The sequence below is a fragment of the Lampris incognitus genome, chromosome 15 (assembly GCF_029633865.1).
Source record: "Lampris incognitus isolate fLamInc1 chromosome 15, fLamInc1.hap2, whole genome shotgun sequence".
Classification (NCBI taxonomy): domain Eukaryota; kingdom Metazoa; phylum Chordata; class Actinopteri; order Lampriformes; family Lampridae; genus Lampris; species Lampris incognitus.
This window is the reverse complement of record NC_079225.1, coordinates 9,676,222-9,696,144: the sequence shown is the minus strand read 5'-3', so window position 1 is coordinate 9,696,144 and position 19,923 is coordinate 9,676,222. Positions and strand designations below refer to the sequence as shown.

Genomic DNA, 19,923 nt, shown 5'->3' with positions numbered 1-19,923 from the left:
GTAGATGAATAAAAAGTTTTTGGAAAACTATGGCGTTCAAAGGTGTGCTTGCTAATGGTTCAGCAAATATCCCAAAATAAAGTGCTTTAATTTAACATTCTCCTTAAAATCTTTGTTCCCTGGTTTTCTGGAGGCAAAGTCATTTATGACGTCATTGCAGGAGATCTCGCGGCCAACTGTATTGTTGATACTTATAAGTGCCAGTCCACTCAATCTCTCTTGAGCCATGGAAGACCTTAAGCATGTTTTTATAAGTTTCAGCTTGGAAAAGCTGCGCTCTGCAGAAGCTAGTCACCGGGAGAGTGCAGGCTATCATTAGAGTTACCCAAAGATTTGGATATAACTCACAAATGTGGTTTTCAGACAGGTAAGCCAGGAGCTCAAATGCTGTCATACTGGCTTGGGGGAGTTCGGGAAGACTCTCCATTTCTGTAGCCAGTTCAGTGCCATCAATGTCCGCTTCTTCTCCACATGCGAGTCTCTCCCCAAGAAGCCTACATCGATCCCTCCGTGTCTGTGGGTCAAGTTGGCTGAAATTCAGCAGCACTCCAAAGTTGTCTCTGACTTCCCCCAGAGACTGAAAGCGGTCCTCCAAAGACTGAATGCTACAGTCTACAATAGCATTAAAAAAAAGACACTTCCAGTCTCTTCATGGCGGAAATGATGAAACCAGCAGCATTAATTCGTCAGTCTGTTAACAACGATATCAAAATATTTAGTTTTTGTTTTTTGGTGATTACTACTGATATGATATATCACACACACACACACACTATACATATCTCAACCTGTCGTGTTTAACATTTCAAGCGCTCTTGGGGGCCCCTGCTGGCGCGGGGGCCCTAAGCGACCGCTTAGTTCGCTTATGCCTTGGGCCGGCTCTGGGCAACGGAATAGACCGCTACACTACCTGGATGCCAGTTTGTCTTCTTCTTCTTCTTTTTTTATTGAGCTCGAGTGTCTAAACAAGTCAGCCCTGTAATTGTTCTACAATTTGAGAAATAAACAGATAAATTAAAAGATAGCGCCTGCCTGTGGAGATTAGTTCACCTCCTCATGGTTATCTCTCGCTTGGTCACGTGGGAATGCGCAGGTTGGAAAAGAAGGAGCGCAGTCGCGAGATTCAAGAGGGAGTCGAGGAAGACGAGGCTGAGGAAGGTCTCTGAGTCTGGTGGCTGCGGTGCCAGCAGCGAAGTCATGCTAGCATCTTATAGTCTGGAAATTTAAGCTGTGGAAAACTGATGCAATTATTTCAACATCCATCATGAAATCTACTCAATGGCTACGTAGAAGTTGGCTTATTTGCGGTTTTAAAATTGGTTGTAAATCAGGTCGTGTTTATGTTTGACACCACGATCTAATCAGTAACTTGGATACTTTTGTTTTCATTTCAAAATATCCCTGTGTTCCAGAGTCCCCGGGGCCACCTCTCCGGCGGACCTGAGTCTGTTTTACTACCAGTGGGTGGGAATGCCAGCTTTTAACCGGTACGCTTAAAACCACGTCTGGTTTTGCCATACAGAGGGGAGCTATAACAGGACCGGCTTCAAATGGGCCTTTATCCCACCTTTAATTTAGCTCTTTTATCACATCCAAGACCACACAGTAGATGCCAGAAGAGGTGAAGCTAATTGTAGCGCGCGTGCATGTGTGTGTGTATGTGTGTGTGTATGTGACACACTAAGTTAATGCAGTGCAGTGTGTGTGTGTGTGTGTGTGTGTGTGTGTGTGTGTGTATGTGTTGAAGTAGTGTATATCATGTGCTTATTCCCTGCACCAGCCTGTTGTTAATGCTTTCAACTATCCGCGTCACAGCCGTTTTGGCCACATCCCCAACAGCTTCAGGAAAACCCAGACACATTGTTAAAATATGGGTGTGTCAACCGACAAGACGATTTAACACCAGAACGACCAAGGCGGTCATTATGGCCGTTTTGGATTTTCAAAGCTTAACAGCTTTGTGAAGAAAAAAAAGCTCCAGACCTGCCACTCCCTCAATTCCCCTAAAATTGGATATACTTGCATTAAAATGAGTTTTAGATCAATCGCACTAAAAAGTTACAAGATCCACCTAAAACGACCATGAGCGGTCAAAATGACCATCTCGTAATTTGCATGTCATCGTGCGCGTCATGTCACTATTTATAACGAGTGTTGGTCACGTCATTTCCTTCGTGAAGTTCATTGTTCCGTCCAAGAAACACACTAGCGTTCTCCAGTGCAGACAAATAGTCTAAATTTGATTTGTGATTATTTCCAACATGTCTGGTTACAGATGCACCATGACTACCACCGAGGCGCTGCAGTATTTACAGGCGTTGGACAGCGGCCATTTTAAATTGTTTGAAAAATAGTATTAAAAGTAGTTAAAATGTTAATTTTGGTGTCCGTCAGTTTCATAACAGACATACTAACATATTCATTCATTCATCATCAGCCACTTCTCCCCCTCCCTCTCTCGCTCACTCTCTCCTTCCGGGGTGGCAGCAAGCTAAGTAGGGCACTCCAGGCGTCCCTTTCCCCAGCATCGCCCTCCAGCTCCTCCTGGGGGATCCCAAGGCCTTCCCAGGCCAGATTGAACATGTAGTCCCTCCAGCGAGTTCTGGCTGTACCCCGGGGTCTCCTCCCAGTTGGCCATGCCCAGTAAACCTCCAAAGGAAGGCGCCCAGGAGGCATCCTAATCAGATGCCCGAACCACCTCAACTGGCTCCTTTTGACGCGAAGGAGCAGCAGCTCTACTCCGATCTCCCTCCAGATGGCCGAGCTCCTCACCCTATCTCTAAGGCTGAGCCCAGACACCCTACGGAGGAAACTCATTTCAGCCACTTGTATCCGCGATCTCCCCCTTTTGGTCACTACCCAAAGCTCATGACCATAGGTGAGGGTTGGAACGAAGACTGACTGGTAAATTGAGAGCTTTGCCTTCCGGTTCAGCTCCCTCTTCACCACAACGGTCTGGTACACTGCTGAAGTTGCACCAATTCGCTTGTCAATCTCCCGCTCCATCCTACCCTCACTCGTGAACAAGACCCCGAGATACTTGAACTCCTTCACTTGAGGCAACAACTCATCCCCAACCCGGAGGAAGCAATCCACCATTTTTCGGTAGAGAACCATGGCCTCAGACTTGGAGGTGCTGACTCTCATCCCAGCCAATTCACACTCAGCTGCAAACCGCCCCCAGTGCGCAGTCACTTTTTCAATTTTGCTATTCAAGTTCGACCATGTCTCTCTGAAGTTTAAATTGTTTAAAAATGTTGTAGTCGTTAAAAAGTTAACTTTGGTGTCAGTTTCATAACAGACATACTAACATATGCAATGCATTAATATTTCAATTGTGTCGCGGGTGGAAGCAGGAGAGGACCAAATGCATACAGCAAGGACAGGCTGGGTTTGAACATGGCTTTAATAACAAAAACACAAATAGTAGGAAAGCACACAAAATGGCGACCAAGAGTCTCCGTGAGTGTGTGAGATGAACCGACAAGGAGCCCGAGCAACCAAGGGGCATAAATACCCAGGGGAGGCCAATCAGGGAGATTGGGCGGCGATGCGCAGGATCCTTACAGCCAATCGGAGAAAGGGGAGGTGAGTGAAGCCGGGCAATCAGGGTCACTCAGGCACACGAGCGCAGGTGAACTAAAACGCCAACCAGGGGATGTGAGAGGGTTGATGCTAGATCCATTGGGGTGTAGGCACGGAAGCAGATGTGATTGGTTCTTGGTTAGGGATAGGGTTTAAACTCTTTTTGAATTTCTATTGTTACCAAGTGTTAACGTTAGCTATCGTTACAGTACGATCTGGCAGTGTTAAGGTCAGTTGTAAGCTAGCTAGCTAAATGTTTCAGTGCACATCGTTTGTTTCAAGTCAGTGCGCTTTGATGTTCGGCGCTGTCTATTGGCCGGCACAACAGCCAATCACGGCTATTTCCGTGCCTACACCCCGTTGGATCTAGCATCAACCGTGGGAGAGCCCCGATGACCCAGATCACACACCCATGACAGGACATTTTTTCACCATGTACAAAGTGAAAAATTCCAAAATAACAACAACAATAATAATAATGGTATCAAACCAATAAAGTCACTGAGAGAAGGGTAACGCCTCATCTTCCCATAGAGCACAATGTCCACAACCTCACACAAGAACCTGCCAGTAAAACAAACCATTTTTACAAACTTTTCATTCCTCTTCACTTATTCTAGCTCCCATATACACCTAATCATGTCGTACTGCGCCACATTCATTTTAATAAGCCTTTCAGCAGCTCTCTTCGCTTCTCAGATGTGCATTCACATGGGAGCCGTCTGCCTTGTTCCACTGCCCCATACAGCACAACGTCCTTCACGGGGTTTTCAGGCTGCTTCCAAAGCTGGGTCCCACACGAGGGGCCTTGGAGTTAAACGTTACTTGAAACTGATTCAGTGTAAGAAGCCTTAAAGTTGGTTTTGCGCCCGGTGAAATTCTCCCACAGTTAATTCCAGTAGAACTGCAGTGAAACCAGGTGTTGTTTGCGGAGCCATTGTAGTGAACTGACTGCATGTGTGTATAGTCAAACATAGACAACAACACACACACACACACACACACACACACACACACACACATGCACGCACAACCAGGCATCCTTGAATGTAAATGCACACAAGGATAAAAAAGTGTACACACATACATGCAACCCTGCGCACATATACTCCAGAGAAGAGCATTAAAATCCAGACTGAGTTGAGTTACTGGTCCACATGGAGACTGGGAGACTCCAACATGAGATGTTTTAGCCAAAAGCAACTCTGATCAGCAACAGCTGTTGGCCTAGTATCTCCTGCACTCTATCGTTCACACACATATATATTTTGTGTTGTGAAAATAAAAGAAAGAAAAAACAAAAACGAGTTTGATAGGGTTTAATCTTCTGTCTTCAACTTGAATGTGTAGAAGCTGCTGTGGATGTAGAGAAATACACAGTGGACAGGTATATAGACGTATATAGATAGATGTGTAGACAGATGTTATTGACGTATAAATGTACAGCTAGTTGAACAGATTAGAGTTGGGGGAATTAAGAAGAGATGGATGATGGAGAGAGATACCTTAGAGCAGGGTTCCCGTTTTCCCCAAGGGCCAAATCATGTCATGCATGCCAAGCCAAGGGCCAAAACGTGTGGGGTTTTTTCCCATTGCGCCGGTAAAAGTTGTTTTATGTGCAGAGGCTGTTGTTGCTGCTATCGTGATTATTGTTATCATCATTATTATTTTCATTAATCATTATTATTATTATTATTAGTAGTAGTAGTAGTGGTGATGGTGGTGATGGAGGTAGTAGTAATTTAGGCTTGGGATTCTCAAAGCCTGTGTTGAGGGTCACACAAGGACAAAAAAACAAAAAACGCACACTTGAAACAAAATGAGTCCAAAACCAACCATTTCATTATGGACAAAAATAAGTGGCTGTTCACTCACCAATCAGTGAGAGAAGTGAGAGTGGCGGGATGAGGCAGTCCTTCTGATGTCGGGCCTGAGGCACAGGCCAAGATGTGCATTGGAGAGTGTTTCTTTGATGGTTCTTGATCGAGTTCATTGAAGAAAACAATGACTCACATGTGTACGCGTAGGGGAAAATTGTCAGTTGGAGCATTGGAATAGCTCTCATGTTTTTGAATTGAGCCACGTTGATCCAAAAGTCACTCACCCCAACATCCTTGTGTTACGATTTGAGCAAATCAGATGTTCCCATCTCCAAGACCTCCATCTGCAGAGTTGCCTCATCTATGGAAGGTTCCAGCCTTTTGGCCTCTGCAGTCCACTGGACATCAGCCAAAATGTAGAACGGGTGTCTCAGGAAGAGGAGAATGTCACCTGACAGTTTAGGGGACCTTCAAATTGTTCCTTGAAATTTTCTGCCAGGCTCATCACAAAATCCCCCATTGCTGGAGTGGAATGCCACATTTCATTCTTCTCGCAATGCTCCTGCAGACGTGGAAAGTGCAACTTTCTCCAATGAATGTCTCTCTCCAAAAGATTCAGCTTTGACTGGAAAGCTTCAGCCGCCTCATGCATGTCTGCAGCAGTGTGCTTCTTGCCTTGTAATTGCAGATTAAGGTGACTTAGATGAGACATGATGTCACACAAAAAAAGAACGTATGCCATCACCTTATTGTCAATTAAAAACCTCTGATATTCTTGGGCTTTTTGGCTCTACAGTCTGGATAAAGATGACGCAAGTTCATGGCGCAGGTCGCACACCCTCTCCAACACACGGCCTTTGCTAAGCCAGCAAACATCATTATGCAGCAAAAGATCCTTGTGTTCTGCTGTCATTTCCTCCAACAATGCTGTGAAAAGGCGATGTTGCAGACTAGAACTCTCGCGAACAAACTTGACCAGTCTTGTCGCAGTATCCATCGTCTCTTTCATTTCCCCCCACAGTTTAGTGCACAACACGGATTTGTGCATAATGCAATGAAATGCTAAGAGTGCTGGGTTAACAGTGGCAAGCCTGCTTACCAAGCCCTTGTGTTGTCCATCGGTGACAACGGACACAACTTTGCTCACATCCAAGCCATTCTTCTCAAAGAACTGTGCTCATTCATTAAAAATGATTTCCCAGAGTTGTGCACCCAGACAGGAAGCAAACAAAGCAGCTCTTCCTGAAAGGTCTTCCCATAAAAATCTTGTGAACACAGATCGCTGTTCCATATCGGTTTGGTCACAGGATGAGTCTTTGGCTAGTGATATGGCTTCTGCTCTCTTCAAATCGGTGAGTAGATTGGAAAAACAGTCCTCCGCTACAAGTTCTATTCTTCTTGTTGCCGTGTTAGCCAACAATGGCACCTGCTTTAATAGCCCCACAACTGTTTTAATGTTTTTCTCATCATGACTTAAAACTTCGCCAACTATATCAATTGCACACATTTTCATCAGCTCAGCATCAGTGAATGGCTTCTTAGCTTTACCGGGGTTCCATGAAACATGCAATGATGCAGCTGTTGCAGTCTCTTGTGCCAATGTTGATGTACAGAAGTAGAGAGTGCTTATATGGTGTTATTATATTTGCTGTTTTTTGTTTGTGGTGATCTGACTTTGTAGGGTAGTATGCATTAAAACTGGCAGCATGCATAGAGTTGAAGTGCCGCTAGAGATTAGCTGCTTTGCAGACCGCTACGGTCCGCATGCTTATCAAGCATATCAGTTTGCATTGGCGTGGTCCTGTTAAATAAAACAAAACCGATCAGTCCAGTCAGATTGGAACTGATGGTTTTCCTGGTCGACTTTTCACTTTTTCACGCAGGCCATGTCCTTTGTTTAGGACAGTTATTTATTATGTGTGACGTAGCTGGTGAGTGGATCTGTCTAGTCAAGCACTGTAGAGAGAGGGGAGTACGTTTTACAAAGCACGCGGGCTCTAAGGCACAGGTCCGGTGTACGGTGTGGGGTGAGGTCAAAATAAAGTAGAGCAGCACGCACTTTATTTCACATGTTATGGCAGGTGCGTTAGTGTCAGTGGGTTGGCGCGGGACATACATTTGACTTGTGGTTGAAACAGGAGGTATTAACTTTGAATAGAGATTATGGCTGAAAAAGTCAAGACAAAGGGCATCTGGGTGGTGTGGCGGTCTATTCCGTTGCCTACCAACGCAGGGATCGCCGGTTCGAATCCCCGTATTATCTCCGGCTTGGTCGGTCGTCCCTACAGACACAATTGGTCGTGTCTGCAGGTGGAAAGCCGGATGTGTGTATGTGTCCTGGTTGACGCACTAGCGCCTCCTCTGGTCAGTCGGGGCACCTGTTTTGGGGGGGGGGGGGACTGGGGGAATAGTGTGCTCCTCCCACGTGCTACGTCCCCCTGGTTAAACTCCTCACTGTCGGGTGAAAAGAAGCGGCTGGTGACTCCACATGTATGGGAGGAGGCATGTGGTAGTCTGCAGCCCTCCCCGGATCGGCAGAGGTGGAGGAGCAGCGACCGGGACGGCACGGAAGAGTGGGGTGATCGGCTGGATACAATTTGGGAGGAAAAAGGGGTAAAAAAAAAAAAAAAAATCAAGACAAGTGTGCTGATTTGACAGTGCGTGTGATGCCTGTTGTACTTTCATAGAAAATATTGTGTTGTATTGTGTTTTCGGTCATTATTGTGTCTTATTTGCCTGCGATAGGTATCATATTAACCTTGATGCTCCTTTCTTGGCCAAGTCTTCCTCGAATAAGAATGAAAAGATGTAAAGAACCAATGGAAGACCTACCTTTAGACCCGGGATGTCCAGCCTCTCCCTTCTCTCCCTGAGATCCATCACTTCCCATTGATCCCTTCATACCCCTGGGGCCTTGGATGCCTTTCTCTCCTGCAAGACCTGTATCACACACACACACACACATATGCAGGGTTGATTTCAATAACAAGAGTGCTTGTGTTATGAAACGTCACGCATTAATCAGTATATTTAAAGTATATTTAACTCCTCCATCGAAGACCTAAGAACAAACTGACCGGTTCTTCATAGTTCTGTGACCGTCACAACCCCCGATCAACAGTTACAATCACGTGAAAAGCTGGTCATTACCTACATGAAGTGACCTACATAAGAACAATCCGAGTGTTGCAGGAAAGAAATCCCTCACGTTACCCCTTAAAGTGAGTAAAAGTCGTTTTTAAAGAGTCATCCTAACCCTGACTGATGGTTCACCACAGTGGGATGTTCTGCCTCAGCTGTTCTGACCAGACAGCAGTATGAAGTGAACGGTACTGGAATTGGGAGTAGAAACAGGCACATAGCTGAAATCCCATCAAATCATGCTTTGGAACCGGTCGTTCAGCAGTTTTTGTGTCCAACACTCACACAGGATTATCAAAATTATACAGGAAAGTCCAAATGCAGATTTACAGTGCTACTGGGTTAATGTGTGATAAACGTTCTGGTATCACAGAAAGTTGAATCAGTTCATCTGGTTGCGAGTAATGTTTCATCACTCACCTAAGCGACCTCTAAAGTCTCAGCTGACTGCAGGTGTCCCACCCTTATAAACAATACGGTTGGACAGCGGCCGAACCAATGACCAATACAAAAATTGTCCTGACTATTAACTAGAGTTACAATGGCCATGTGTACTATCCACAGAGGATTGGGGAATAGTTGCAATCACAGCATTGTAAGATGGTGACAGATGTACTCTTAGACCCCCCCCCCCCCAGTTCAGGGATGGTCGTTCCCTCTTCACATAGATGGCCTCCTTGACTCCCTGTTCAAACCAGCGTTCCTCCCTATCAAGGATGTGCACATCCTCATCCTTGAAAGAGTGGCCACTGGCCTGTAGATGGTGCAGACTGTGGAGTCCTGGCCTGACGTGTTAGCTCTCCTGTGTTGTGCCGTCCTCTTTACCAGCGTCTGTTTAGTTTCCCCAATGTACAAGTCCCAGCAATCCTCCTGGCACTTAACAGCGTACACTGTATTGCTCTGTTTTTGCCGGGGGACCCGATCCTTGGGGTGGACCAATTTCTGGCACAGCGTGTTTTGGGGTTTGAAAGCAACTGAGACGCGGCGTTTGGAAAATACGAGTCTCAACTGTTCCGACGCTACTGCCACATACAAGTACATCATACAGGGGTAAGGGTGGGGTACAGTAATGGTGGAGATACTTGCAGTCAGTTGAGACTGAGTGTATTTTCCAAACACCGCATCTCAACTATTCCAACACTCCCACCACATACTGAATCATCACTAAATATATATATATATAAGTATATATATATATAAGTATATGTGTGTGTGTGTGTGTGGTGTTATGTTATACAAATGACAATGACAAAAAGTTCAAGATCCAAGATGCAGGCTGTGCAACGACACCCCTGAGACAGTGCAGCACGTAGTGGCAGGGTGTAAAATGCTAGCTGGGAACGTGCACACTAAAAGGCATAACCAAGTGGCTGAGATAGTGTGCAGGAACATCTGTACTGCATACAGACTGGAAGTCCCCCAAGTTCAAATGAGAGACACCGCCAAAGGTGGATCAGAATGGCAGAGCTAAGATCCTGTGAGAGTTCAAGTTCCAGACTGACAAGCAGGTGCTGGCTAACCAGCCAGACATTGTGGTGGTCAACAAGGAACAGAAGACAGCAGCAGTGATCGATGTAGCAGTCCCGAGCGACGGCAACATGAGGAAGAAGAGCATGAGAAGCTAGAGAAATACCAAGGGCTGAGGGAAGAATTAGTTCGGATGAGGAAGGTGAAATCAACACTAGTCCCAGTGGTAACTGGAGCACTAGGGGCTGTGACCCCCAAGCTGGGAGAATGGCTCCAGCAGATTCCAGGAACAACATCTGAGGCCTCCGTCCAGAAGAGTGCAGTCCTAGGAACAGCTAAGATACTGCTCGGAACCCTCAAACTCCCAGATCTCTGGTAGAGGACCCGAGCTTGAGGAACACACACACCACCTGAAAAAGGGTGAGAGAGAGATTTTTTTCATGTGTGTGTGTGTGTGTGTGTGTGTGTGTGTGGGGTTATAATTCTGCCTTTTCTATGTTATGTATCTACCTACTCTAAATACAATGTCAAAAGCCAGGCTTAGACTGAGGAAAGAGTAAAAGCACAAGTGGTTAACAAGGCACACCTGCATCCAGTTAAACGCTCTCTTAATATATGCATGTTTCGGCAGCCTCAGAGAGAGGAATTTTTGGGAACGAGACAATACATGACATCATGCGTTTGAAAGCCTACCACCGCTAGACTGTTGCTTACAGCCCCACAAGGACACACTTTTATGATTAAGGAAAACAGTGAAATATTAAACTAACACTGGACATACGTGATTTGTTCTTGGATGCCGGTTCAGCTTGCAGGAATGCTCCTCTCACGAGTGTGTGTCTACGTACGCCTCCTGACTGATACCAACTCAAAAGTACAAAAAACTAGGCCACGGCTAACCATGTCCACTTAATCCCACATAGGGCCGAACCCAGACAACCATCCAGGCTGGGAGTCTTACACCCGCCCAAGCCAGTTCACCATATGTCACGAGGAAAACAGCATAATTTGCACGACTCTTAAGAACAAGACTGCCAAGCACTGCAAAACTGGCACCGACAAGGTGCCTAATTGTTCACCGCGATGAGAGGAAGTGTCAAGTCTTTGCAAGCCGTGCTGAAATGAATGGGAACCTCAGACTCCCCGGAAGGCAGGGAAATGTGCATTTAATAAACATAAATAATTGGGGCGCTGTGCAAAATGGTCGGGATGAGTAATATCGAGTATAAGCCGTGATGAATGGGCTAAAACGTGCAAAAGCATCGGTATGGCCGTGGCGAATCAAAGCAAAGCCCACGAGTGTAATTTCTGTGTTCACTTCTTAGAAAGTTGCGTAGATTTCGAACGTTGGTCCCTTTCTGCAAAAGCAATGCTTGGTGAGTGTTGTGTGGTCACACCTGTCTCGAGTTAGCTTAATTGGCTCAAGAGACGTTACAATATGGCCGCACCCCCGTGGAGACTCATTCTAGCGGAGACTGAGAACTCATGATGGCGGGGCCGTGGACACACACAGCTTTCTCCCCACCGAAACTTAGCTTTTTCGTCTGGTATTGAGTTTTAGACTTTGTGTATTTAAAAAAAAACGGGCTGCTGTGTCCTAATCACGTGTCTCAGCTGTGGTGGAGATTTGCCTCATAACGCCGGTCTGAAAATCCGCGCCATCTTTTTTGAGGCTATACGAAGCTCCGCTAGCTCGGAAGCTCCGCTAGCACTAACGAGTCCCTCACATCTCGGGCTGTAAACCCACCTTTCTATACGCTATGATCTTGTGAGTTTTTACTTCCAATTTAAAATTGCTAAGTGTGTAATCCTTGAGAGCAAGAATCCATCTGTACCTTGAGTGCTTCGTACGAAGAAATGCCCGAAGTTCCCGCTTCTAGACGACTGCTCCACAGTCCACCCGCCTCACCACATTTTAACCAATCACGTTTCAGGAAAAGCAGCGCCGAACTAAAACGGACCCGCCCACCCTACTTCAAGCCTTGTCAATTGACCCTACGCTAAGCCACGCCCCCAAAACGCAGACTGGCCAGTCACAGCGCAGCGTAGGACAGGCTGTCCGACACTGTCGTGGCGGCGCTGCGTTGGCTCCGATGCAGAAGTTTCAGATTTTCTTCATCTTCGAGCTGGCTTTGTGGACTTTTAGCTAGTTATGGTTAAACGGTGTGCCTGGGCCACTTGTAACAGCGACACTCGTTACCCGGACAGGTTGGAAGGAGATGTACGTTTTTTTTCCCTTTCCAAAACCAAAATCAAACCCTGAAAAGTGTAGGCTGTGGATAAAGCTTGGTGGACGTCCTCAAATCCAGTTGAACCCCTCAAAGATCAACAAGCACAGCTTTGTCTTCTCCAAGGTAAGTAATTACTTTTATTAACCGTAAAATAATGTTAAAACTTGACGGACTTGGCAACAGTAACTAAGGGGGGCGGGCCTTAGCGAAGGGTACTGAGTATAGCAAGTCCAAATTCCAGTAGTAAAGACATACAAGTGCCTGCACTGAACTGTGATTTGGCCACATTCGGCTCAAGGCCAAACCAGTGTCCAGGTGGGCCAGGTCACCAGGAGTTGTCCTTAATTTGCTGATGCCCCATCGGGGCTTGCTCACACATATATTCACTCAGATACATACTCACCCCTTACTAAAAAACAGTCGTTATCCTACCAGGCTAACACCTTAGCCCACATACGTATCCTGCCACAGCAATGATTATCAGCGCACTTAAAAACCCATATACATATGTGCACTTGTCCCTTAGCCTAACAGGGGTTCGTATTTGTCTGTGTCCGGACAGACAAATCTTTATTGCTTATTTGTCCCTGAGCTATTGGGATCTCAATTAAGAACAATTCTGTCCAACCTTGGGGGTCATCCCAGGTCGTCCTCTGTGTGGAGTTTGCATGTTCTCCCCGTGTCTGCGTGAGTTTCCTCCAGGTACTCCGGTTTCCTCCCACAGTCCAAAGACATGTAGATCAGATGGATCGGCCGTACTAAATTGTCCCTAGGTGTGTGTGTCGGTCCTGTGATGGACTGGCGGCCTGTCCAGGGTGTCTCCCCGCCTGCCGCTCAATGACTGCTAGGACTTTGCATAAGCGGTTTGGATAATGGATGGATGTATTTCTACAGTTTCATTTCATATAATTTCATCATTTTGTGAGTGTATGATATATGTTAGCTACATCCTGTATTGGTCCATACAGTGATAGCTACATGCTCTATTCTATCTTCTCTAGTTCATAGATTTATGTACAGTAATCTAGAGATTTAATTGCTCCATTTTTGTAATTCATGTTTATATACTTTCATGTTTATATACATTAAGTACAAAAAATATTAAGTTGAAAATATTACTTAATACGCTAAGCACATAATAGCTTTTTCCAGAAGGCAGTTAAGGATGTGAGGTCAGTGTACGTCTCTGAACTAATACCAGGATATAACCACAACTCTAAAGTTATCTTTAGGGTAATTGATTCTGTTATTAATGGTCCGTCGACTTGTCAAAAAAAAAACCTCACTCATTTTGTAAATAAGGTAGAGAGTATCAGGTCCCAAATACAGCCAGGCCCTTGCATTTGTTCCATTCTCCATGTTAATTCTGCCTTTTACCCAGTTTCAGCCAATTGCAATCTCATTGTTAGGAGTACAGTCTCCAATATTAAGTCCTCCTCATGCATCTTAGACATCATTCCCACTAAGCTGCTCAAGGAGGTATTTTCAACTATTAGCCCTGTTATTCTGCAAATTCTTAATAATTCTCTGGCCTCTGGTTCTTTTCCAGACAGTTTTAAGCATGCCATTGTTTACCCATTGCTGAAGAAATCCTGTCGTTAACTACAGAACGATCTCCAAATTGTGTTTCCCATCTGAGGTTCTGGAGACAGTAATTTCATCTCAATTGATTTCTTTTATGAACACTAAGTTTCCAGTCTGGTTTTAGAGCACTTCGTAGTACCGACACAGCTCTAGTTAAGGTTGTTAATGACCTACTGCTGACTGCAGACAGAGGTGACTGCTTGATTTTGGTTCTTTTATACTTAAGTGCTGCCTTTGACACAGTCGATCATAACATCCTCTTAGATAGAGACTTGAGTTGGCATTAAGGGCTCGGTTCTTAGTTTATTATGCTCTTACCTCGCCAACAGAAAAATCTTCTGTTGTTCTGGGAAACTCTGCTTCCTTGATGGCTCAGTTGTGGTGTCCCTCAAGGCTCAGTTATTGGCTCCCTTTTTTTTTCTATGTACACGCTGCCCCTTGGCCAGGCCATTCAAAACCACAATGTGCTTTACCATTTTTATGCTGACGACACTCGGTTATACGTGCCACTAAAATCCACAGATCCTAGTGCCCTAGACAATCTCACAACTTGCCTCTCTGACATTGAATCCTGGTTTTCCGAACATTTTCTCGAATTGAATGATGATAAGTCTGAGGTCATTCCGTTCATTTCCAAGCATGCCAACAGCCCTTTTTTTTTCTTTTCTTTTTTTTACTAATCTTGGTGGTCTATCAGGTAGTCTTAAGTAGGCTGCTAGGAATCTTGGGGTAATATCCGATGCTATCTTCGGTTTTGATAATCAAATCAAACATCTTGTTCAGTCATGCTTTCTCCAGCTCAAGCTAATCTCCAAAATTAGGTCATTTTTATCAATTGCCGATCTATACTTGGCTTGACTATTCTAATGCGCTTTACCCTGGTATAAGCAAGGGCTCCCTCCATCGTCTGCAGTTGGTACAAAACGCCAGTGCTTGGCTCATTACCGAGACAAAGAGGCATGACCATATCACTCCTGTGCTTGCCTACGTACACTGGCTCCCTGTTATATTTCAAATTGATTTTTAAATTTTATTGCTCACTTTTATGTTTTTAAACGGTCTTGCTCTTGCATACATTTCTGATTTACTGACCTGATATATTCCCCCTCAACCATTAAGATCTGCAGATGGAGCCCTGCTGGTTATTCCCAGGTGTTGGCTGGTTACAAAGGCTGATTGGACTTTTGCTGTTAGAGCCCCCACACTATGGAACTCTCTTCCTGTTGAACTAAGACTAACCAAGTCTCTAGCTTCTTTTAAATCTCGTCTTAAAACTTTTCTTTATGTGAAAGCTTTTACAAATGTTTGATATTTGTTTTTATCTATTTAAACTGTTTTTAATTTTACTCTTACTTATTTGGTCTTGTTGTTATTTTTGCCTTGTCTGGTTTTATATCTCTGTAAAGCACTTTGTAACAGTTTTAGAAAAGTGCTATATAAATAAAGTTATTATTATTATTATTATTATTACTATTATTATTGTCAAATGCAGTGCGGTTTAAGTAATCATACTTTCTGTATCTGTTTTCAGTTTACAATCTTGTCTATGGAGTCTTGGTGAAAGTAAGGAGTTTATCTGGCTGTCAAAATACCTCACACATATATAGAGGACAGCACATTCTTGTATTTGTTTGCACCGTGCAAATTCCATGTTTCATGTCTGAACTGTTGACTGGAAGGATTACCACTTTTATTTTATTCTCATTGCATTGTGCCAGAGGTGGGCCCAAGTCGGTGTTTTCCAAGTCACACCTAAGTCTCAAGTCTTGGCACTCACTCGAGTTCTGAGTCAAGTCCTAAACTTTGAATTTCAAATCCTAAACAAGTTATTCCATATCAAATTTATTGCCACAGAGTAACAGTTAATATACTAAAATGACACAAATCATGAACGTTTTCAAATGTGTATTTGTTACAGAGTGATTCTAGTTGGAACTGTAGTGCTGGAAATGACGACTTGATTTGCTGCAGGCTTTATAAAAGCATTTTAACTTTGGGCTGAGAGGAGGTATCAAGTCTTTCAAGTCAAAAGGCTCAAGTCCAAGTGAAGTCATGTTAAAATCAAAGTCAAGTTGCCAGTCTTTCTCATTTTTGTCAAGTCTGAAGTCATCAACTTTCTTGACTTCGGTCTGACTCGAGTCCATATCGTGTGAGACCACATCTGTTGTGTGTTGTGTTGTGTTGTATGACTTTGAGTTGAGGAAAAGACTTGATAATTTTGAAGAGTGAACGAATTTGTGAATATTGTGAAAAATGTATTTGTAAAAACCTCTTGCGCTTAACAAAGTGTCCAGTTATTCAGTAGCTTGATGGAAGCTCAGCCTGCATTGTGTGTTTTTCAGCCTTGTGCATACCAGTTCAATGTGCTGTATAAAATGTGATTAAAAAAATACATGAACGAGCCTATTTCAGTTTATTCAACTCGTCAACATTTTTTCCCCTCCCTTCACTTAGTGATAAAGTGTGGATTTTCACAACGTCTCTGTGGAATGTCATGTGCGAGTTACAGTATATTCACTAGGGAGTTGAGGATGGATTATGGCAAGCAGAGCAAGTGGAGGAGAAAGGTGGTGGTGATTTGGGGTACTGAAATGGAGGCGGTTTCCAAATGTCTACATTAATATCTGTGCTGTTAGCACCATACATCCCAGTCTGTGATAAATGTGGGGTTCATGGTCTTTAAGTAACGGTTTCATATCTTGTCAGGGGCTTTAATAATCCCCAGTGGTGTATCCTGGCTGAAGGTGTGGTGGTTTTGTGGAATATTCTGGAATGCCATGATGGATGGACCATCCCATGGGTCCACCCTGTCTGAAAATAAGTCCCAACCTAAGTTTCTGTGCTGTTTATTTAACAAGATTTATCCATCTTATCCCTTCCTGTCTCTACTTTATGAATTTATCTAAATATAATCACAAAAGCAGAAATAGTTTTTCAAAACAACAGAAAAAAGAAGAACCAAGTCTGTTTTTTTATGAAAGGTGACAAGGTTTTCACCTTTTAATGCACGTTAACCCTGTTGTATGAGAATATGAAACGTATTTTTTATTTTAGCTTTCCCCCCTTTTTTTGCCACAATTGTACTTGGCCAACTACCACACTGTTCCGAGCCATCCCGGTCGCTGCTCCACCCCCTCTGCCGACACGGGGAGGGCTGCAGACTACCACATGCCTCCTCCGATACACGTGGAGTCACCAGCCGCTTCTTTTCACCTGACAGTGACGAGTTTCACCAGGGGGACATAGCGCATGGGAGGATCACGCTATTCCCCCCAGTCCTCTCTCCCCTACCCGAACAGGTGCCCCGACCGACCAGAGGAGGTGCTAGTGCAGCCCACATCCGGCTTCCCACCTGCAGACACGGCCAATCGTGTCTGTATAGGGACGCCTGACCAAGTCAGAGGTAACACGGGGATTCAAACCGGCAATTTCTGTGTTGGTGGGCAACGAAATAGACCACAATGCCATCCGGACACCCCAGAATATGAATTTTTAAATGGCCATTTATGGGCTGATTTTATGTCCTTTGGGATTGTACAACAGCTTTTCTATTATGTCAGCAACACGAAGGACTGAAATGCTTCTCAGGAAAATGGCGAGTTGGAGGTGTAGGACCACATCTGTGGTACTTCGCTGACCTTGCTCTCTCGACATTCATCACACTGGCCTCTTTTGAAACATTGGGTCTTTTAACAGAACAGGTCATATTCACATACCCACCTCTCATGCCTGTCAGCCCTGGAGCCCCAGAAGGCCCTAGTGGCCCCACGTCACCTTTCTCTCCCTTTGGCCCCGCGGGACCTGCAAAGAAAAAGAAAATGACAATTCATAATCTTGACAGAAAGTGGTTTTAAATGACATGAGCCACCAAAGTGCAACTGCTGAAGCCTCTAGTCTTGCTTTTAGAAAAGTGGGATCCATGTGCAATTCATACAAGGAACTTCATATTTGTCAGCTACAGAGCACAACATCTTTACTTTAAACAACTACAGAGCACGACATCTTTACTTTAAACTACAGAGCACAATATCTTTACTTTAAACAGCTGCAGAGCACAACATATTTATGTTAAACAACTACAGAGCACAACATCTTTACTTTAAACAACTGTAGAGCACAACATCTTTACTTTAAACAACTACAGAGCTCGACATCTTTACTTTAAACAGCTGCAGAGCTCAACATCTTTACTTTAAACAACTACCGAGTTCGACATCTTTACTTTAAACAGCTACAGAGCACAACATCTTTACTTTAAACAACTTTAGAGCACAACATCTTTACTTTAAACAACTACAGAGCACAACATCTTTACTTTAAACAACTACAGAGCACAACATCTTTACTTTAAACAGCTACAGAGCACAACATCTTTACGTTAAACAACTACAGAGCTCAACATCTTTACTTTAAACAACTACAGAGCACGACATCTTTACTTCAAAGAACTACAGAGCTCAACATCTTTACTTTAAAGAACTACAGAGCTCAACATCTTTACTTTAAACAACTACAGAGCTCAACATCTTTACTTTAAACAACTACAGAGCTCAACATCTTTACTTTAAACTACAGAGCACAACATCTTTACTTTAAACTACAGAGCACAACATCTTTACTTTAAACTACAGAGCACGACATCTTTACTTTATACTACAGAGCACAACATCTTTACTTTAAACAACTACAGAGCTCAACATCTTTACTTTAAACTACAGAGCCCGACATCTTTACTTTAAACTACAGAGCACGACATCTTTACTTTAAACTACAGAGCACAACATCTTTACTTTAAACTACAGAGCTCAACATCTTTACTTTAAACTACAGAGCACAACATCTTTACTTTAAACTACAGAGCACAACATCTTTACTTTAAACTACAGAGCACAACATCTTTACTTTAAACTACAGAGCACAACATCTTTACTTTAAACTACAGAGCACAACATCTTTACTTTAAACTACAGAGCTCAACATCTTTACTTTAAACTACAGAGCACAACATCTTTACTTTAAACTACAGAGCACAACATCTTTACTTTAAACTACAGAGCACAACATCTTTACTTTAAACTACAGAGCTCAACATCTTTACTTTAAACTACAGAGCACAACATCTTTACTTTAAACTACAGAGCACAACATCTTTACTTTAAACTACAGAGCACAACATCTTTACTTTAAACTACAGAGCTCAACATCTTTACTTTAAACTACAGAGCTCAACATCTTTACTTTAAACTACAGAGCACAACATCTTTACTTTAAACTACAGAGCTCAACATCTTTACTTTAAACTACAGAGCACAACATCTTTACTTTAAACTACAGAGCACAACATCTTTACTTTAAACTACAGAGCACAACATCTTTACTTTAAACTACAGAGCACAACATCTTTACTTTAAACTACAGAGCACAACATCTTTACTTTAAACTACAGAGCTCAACATCTTTACTTTAAACTACAGAGCACAACATCTTTACTTTAAACTACAGAGCACAACATCTTTACTTTAAACTACAGAGCACAACATCTTTACTTTAAACTACAGAGCACAACATCTTTACTTTAAACTACAGAGCACAACATCTTTACTTTAAACTACAGAGCTCAACATCTTTACTTTAAACTACAGAGCACAACATCTTTACTTTAAACTACAGAGCACAACATCTTTACTTTAAACTACAGAGCTCAACATCTTTACTTTAAACTACAGAGCACAACATCTTTACTTTAAACTACAGAGCACAACATCTTTACTTTAAACAACTACAGAGCACAACATCTTTACTTTAAACTACAGAGCACAACATCTTTACTTTAAACAACTACAGAGCACAACATCTTTACTTTAAACAACTACAGAGCACAACATCTTTACTTTAAACTACAGAGCACAACATCTTTACTTTAAACTACAGAGCACAACATCTTTACTTTAAACAACAGAGCACAACATCTTTACTTTAAACTACAGAGCACAACATCTTTACTTTAAACTACAGAGCTCAACATCTTTACTTTAAACTACAGAGCACAACATCTTTACTTTAAACTACAGAGCACAACATCTTTACTTTAAACA

The 19,923-nt window shown here is 43.3% G+C and overlaps 1 protein-coding gene across 1 annotated transcript in view; it reads right to left on the bottom strand.

The window, feature by feature from the left end:
• The window catches only part of scara5 (scavenger receptor class A, member 5 (putative)), a 68,047-nt gene that overhangs the window by 27,584 nt on the left and 20,540 nt on the right, over positions 1–19,923 (bottom strand). The window contains exons 5-6 of the mRNA XM_056295066.1: positions 17,549–17,629; positions 8,238–8,345 (exon numbers count right to left, since the gene is read on the bottom strand). Coding sequence (XP_056151041.1) covers positions 8,238–8,345; positions 17,549–17,629 — 189 coding nt within the window. The remainder of the gene's footprint in view (positions 1–8,237; positions 8,346–17,548; positions 17,630–19,923) is intronic.